Source organism: Ovis canadensis, chromosome 7 (assembly GCF_042477335.2).
Source record: "Ovis canadensis isolate MfBH-ARS-UI-01 breed Bighorn chromosome 7, ARS-UI_OviCan_v2, whole genome shotgun sequence".
Classification (NCBI taxonomy): Eukaryota; Metazoa; Chordata; class Mammalia; order Artiodactyla; family Bovidae; genus Ovis; species Ovis canadensis.
Window position 1 is genome coordinate 37522817 of NC_091251.1, and position 4808 is coordinate 37527624.

Genomic DNA, 4808 nt, shown 5'->3' on the forward strand with positions numbered 1-4808 from the left:
TCATCACTTTTGTTTAATAATATTGGAAGTCCTAGCTACAGTACAAAGATAAGAAAAAGAAATAAAACAATATTGTGAAGTAATTAGCCTCCATTTAAAAATAAATAAGTTAATTAAAAAGAGAAAAGAAATAAAATGTCCAAATTGGAAAGGAAGATATAAAAATGTAACTATTTGTAGATGACATAAACTCCATAAAGAACCCTAAAGACTCTACCCAAAAACTTACAGCTGATAAATGATTTCAGTAAGGTTGCAGGATATAATACACAGAAATCTATTGAATTTCTATATACTAAAAATGAACTATCAGGAAGATAAAGTACAAAACTATCCCATTTAAAATTGCATCAACACTCCCCCAAAACACTAGGAATATATTTAATCAAGGAGATAAAAGGCCTATACTCTGAAAACTGTAAAACATTAGTGAAGGAAACTGAAGATAATACAAATAAATGGAAAGACATCCCATGCTCTTGGGTTGGAAGAATTGATACTGTTAAAATAGTCATACTATCCAAAGCAATCTACAGATTTAGTGCAGCTCCTATTAAAATACTCATGACATTTTTCATAGAAGTAAAAGAAATAATTATAAAATTCGTGTGGTGCCACAAAAGACCTTGAATTGCCAAAGCAATCTTGAGAGAAAAGAACAAACCTGGAGGTGAAATGTTGTTGAATCACGACATGTGAAATGTTGTTGAATCCGGGATTCTTGGCCCCCGGAGGAGAAGAATTCAATCCGGGGCCAGAGATGAGGCTTGATTACTCAGAGCTTTTGTGTAATAAAGTTTTATTAAAGTATAAATGAGATAGAGAAAGCTTCTGACATAGGCATCAGAAGGGGGCAGAAAGAGTACCCCCCTGCTAGTCTTCAGCTGGATGTTATATAATCACCAGCAGTCTGTTAAAGAAAAGAATGTCTCAAAACTTAGAATGGCACCAGGCCCCTCACCCATAAGATGTATTTTGGGATAATCTTGGCACCAAATGGTTTATCTTGGGCCATAAAGGATTAACTTGAATCTTGAAGAAGGGCAGAGCACCATACAAATAGTTTCATTTACATAGATTAGAGGAACAATATCGGAGTATAACATACTAGTTTATCAAGTAGGTTCTGAGCCCAAAAGGCAGAACCGACTTGAAGACAGAGTTTGGGGTAAATGTATAGTACATTAGCATAGCTTAAGATAAATATTTCCATAAGAAAAAGGCAATGGTTAACTTTGAGTGAAACCAGGTGTCATTATGGCAACACAGAATTTTAAGAGAAACCTCCTTTTAAATTTGTATAGAGAAGGAAAAAATATCGCTAGTTAGTTTCCTCCTGCCGCTTAAGGGAGATAAAAATGTCAGACACTTGCACGCTATTTCCTCCATTTGGAGACCCCCGGCCTTCCTGCCTGTTACCCTCTTAGAGGTATAACCCTCCCAGACTTCAGTCTATACTATAAAGCCACAGTAATCAAAATGGCATTTTATTGGCAGCATAAAAATAGACACATAGATTAATAGAACAGACCAGAAAGCCCCCAAATAAACCTGCACACCAACTGTCAATTAACCTATGACAAAGGAAGCAAGAATATACAATGGATTGGCTGTTTAACAAGTGGTGCTGGGAAAACTGGACAGCCACCTATAAAAGCGGGAGATTAGAACATTTTCTCATACAATTTGCAAAAATAAACTAAAAAAATGGTTAAAATCTAAAAGTAAGAATGGAACCCATAAAACTCAAGGAAGAGAACATAGGCAGAATACTGATGTAAATTGTAGCAGTATTTTCCTGGATCAATCTTTTAAGGCAGAAAAATAAAAGCAAAAATAATAAACGGGGGGAAGAAATGGTACTCTGAGGACAGGAAAGAAATATTGCTAACCTGGGTCACTCCAAAGGACAGTACAATGCCAGAATAGTTTTTCGTATTCTTTTTTGTTTTTTCCTATGCATTTGTTTTGTTGTTGGTTTAGTCATTAAGTCACGTCTGACTCTTGTGACACCATGGACTGTAGTCTGCTAGACTTCTCTGTCCATGGGATTCTCTAGGCAAGAATACTGGAGTGGGTTCCCATCTCCTTCTCCAGGGGATCTTTGTGACCCAGGAATCAAACCCGGGTCTCCTGCAGTGCAGGCAGATTCTTTACTGACTGAGCTATGAGGGAAGCCCCTTTTCTATGCATAATCTCTTCAAAAAGGTATATACAAATCATTCAAAAGAGATTGCCTTATCTTGGACATAAACATTTTTTTTTTTTTTTGGCAAGGCAGTGATTATTATATTTGGGTTATAACATGTCTTATTAAAGGTATACCCCTCCCAGACTTCAGTATATACTACCAAGTTACAGTAATCAAAGCAGCATATTATTGGCAGAAGAATAGGTACATAGATTAATGGAACAGAACAGAAGGCCCAGAAATAAATCCACACACCTTGGTCAATTAATCTATGACAAAGGAGGCAAGGATATACAGTGGATAAAAAAACTGGTTGGTCAACAAGCGGTGTTGGTAAGACTGGACAGCCACCTATAAAAGACTGATTCAGTTTGATTATTTGCACTAAAGTGGCTTTTGAAAAGAAAAGGGGTATGTGTGTGGTCTCACTCTGTGTTATCACAGAAGTTTGTTGTTGTTATTTAGACACTAAGTCATGTCCAACTCTTGTGACTCCATGGACTATAGCCATGCTCCTTTGTCCATGGGATTTTCCAGGCAAAAATGGAGTGGGTTGACATTTCCTTCTCCAGGGGGTCTTCTGAACCCACCATCTGGGAAGCCCATTATAGAGCTAAGAAATTCCTAAATTTGAGGGTTCTTAACCCTCTCTGTATATTACAGTATCTTGGAGGACTTTTCAAAATACCTGTGCCTTGGTCCTAATACCCCCATTTCAGAGTCAATTAGTTGAGAACCACTGCTCGGTTGGAGGTAGATGTCAATAGAAAGTGTTACATGTGGTTGTGGTTATTGTGAGCCTTTTCAGAGATCAATGATTTTCCAACTTTAATTTGCATAGTCCCAGTTTTAGGACCCTCCTAAAACTTTCTTCAAAGCATCTTTCATTTCTTTATTCCGGAGGCTATAGATAATGGGGCTGAAAAAGGGGGTGAAAACTGAGTAGAACAAAGTTGTGAACTTCTGCATGCCCTCTGCTTGTCCTGACCCTGGACTCACGTATGTCATCATGACAGAACTATAGAATAGAAACACAACAGCCAGATGTGAGGAGCAGGTGGAGAAGGCTTTCTTCCGGCCAGCCACTGAGGGCACCTGCATTACAACCCTCAGCACCAGGGTGTAGGATCCAGTAATGTAGAAAAAGGTGGCAAAGATAAGGAGGGAGCTCATGGTACCACATATGAGGACAGTCCCCGGAATTGGGACACATGCTGAAGCCAGGGCCAACAGAGGACCCAGGTCACACAGAAAGTCATCAATCACATTTGGGCCACAAAATGGTAGCTGAGTAACGAGTATCACTGGGATCAGAAACCAGAGGAAACCGTACACCCAGCAAAAGATGACCAGGCGGCTACAGAACTTACTAGTCATGATGGTGGGGTAATGCAGAGGGTGGCAAATTGCCAGGAAACAGTCATAGGCCATGATGGAGAGGAATAAGCATTCCGTTGTGCCCAGTGAGAAGAAGAAGTACAACTGGAGGAGACACCGAGCAAAGGAGATGGTTTTGGTTTGGGAGAAGAAGTTGGCCAGCATATTGGGCACATCAGAGTTGACATAGCAGATCTCCAGGAAGGAGAAGTTGGCCAGCAGAATGTACATTGGGGTGCGGAGCCGGCGGTCCCAGCGCACTGCCATATTTCCAAGGAGGGTCAGGATGTAAGTTATGAAGAATATGGAAAAGAGGAAGATCTCTATTTCCCAGTGGCAAGGGAAGCCCAAGAGGATGAACTCACTCACAGCATGGGAAATATTTCTGACCTTTGACATCATAATTTCTGTCCATTCTGTAAGGATTGGAGCGGAAATTACATTTACAAAGAGAATTATGTCTCCTTGTTTCTCCTCAGGAGATGAGCACATTTTCCTGAGCATAAGGGAGGGGACTAGACCAATAGTTTCTATTTTTGATTGGGCAGTCCAACAATACAGTTGTTGAGTGTACTCTTCTATATATGACTATTCACTTTTAAACTATCAACAAACCACTGTCAATAAATATAGTAAATATTGGTAAAGATTCTGAAAAAAAGTTTTCTTAGAATTAAAATAAAAATAGAATTTCAGGTATTTCCTTTCTACATCTCTCATTGGGTTGCCTGGTGCACTGAACTTTGGAGAACATTGGTCTAGACAGTACAGATGGGTGTCTGCATGCATGCTAAGTCGCTTCAGTCGTGTCTGACTCCTTGCAACCCCATGGACTGCAGCCTGCCAGTCTTCCCCTTCCATGGGATTCTCCAGGCAAGAAGACTGGAGTGGGTCACCATTTTCTTCTCGAGATGGGTGTCTGGCTAATGCTAAATTAATATATAAACGTTGACATGGGCAATTTAATTGTAAAAAACTAGAATTGACAGATTTACTGAACAAAAGAGTAATATCAACTAAGTACCTTAAAGGAGAGAATGTGAGGCTTTACCCCTCATACTGTGTGGCTGACACAGAACACAGTGGTATTATAATCTCGTTTGCTCTAGGAACTCATGCAGGCTTAAATTCTTTGGCTTTTGGGGGCAGTAACTTTATACTTTTGACTTTTATTGAATTTTCATTATACTAAAGTCCCTAGAGTTTTATTCATAGAACTTAAAACAGAGTGGCCCCATTT

The 4808-nt window shown here is 39.4% G+C and overlaps 1 protein-coding gene across 1 annotated transcript; it reads right to left on the reverse strand.

Moving 5' to 3' along the window:
- Positions 1-277: 277 nt before the first annotated feature.
- Positions 278-3967, reverse strand: LOC138444099 (olfactory receptor 11H6-like). Its single transcript, XM_069597427.1, has 2 exons — positions 3059-3967; positions 278-295 (listed from the first exon to the last, which is right to left on the reverse strand). Exons 1-2 carry the CDS (start codon positions 3965-3967, stop codon positions 278-280), a joined length of 927 nt encoding a protein of 308 aa, XP_069453528.1.
- Positions 3968-4808: the final 841 nt, after the last annotated feature.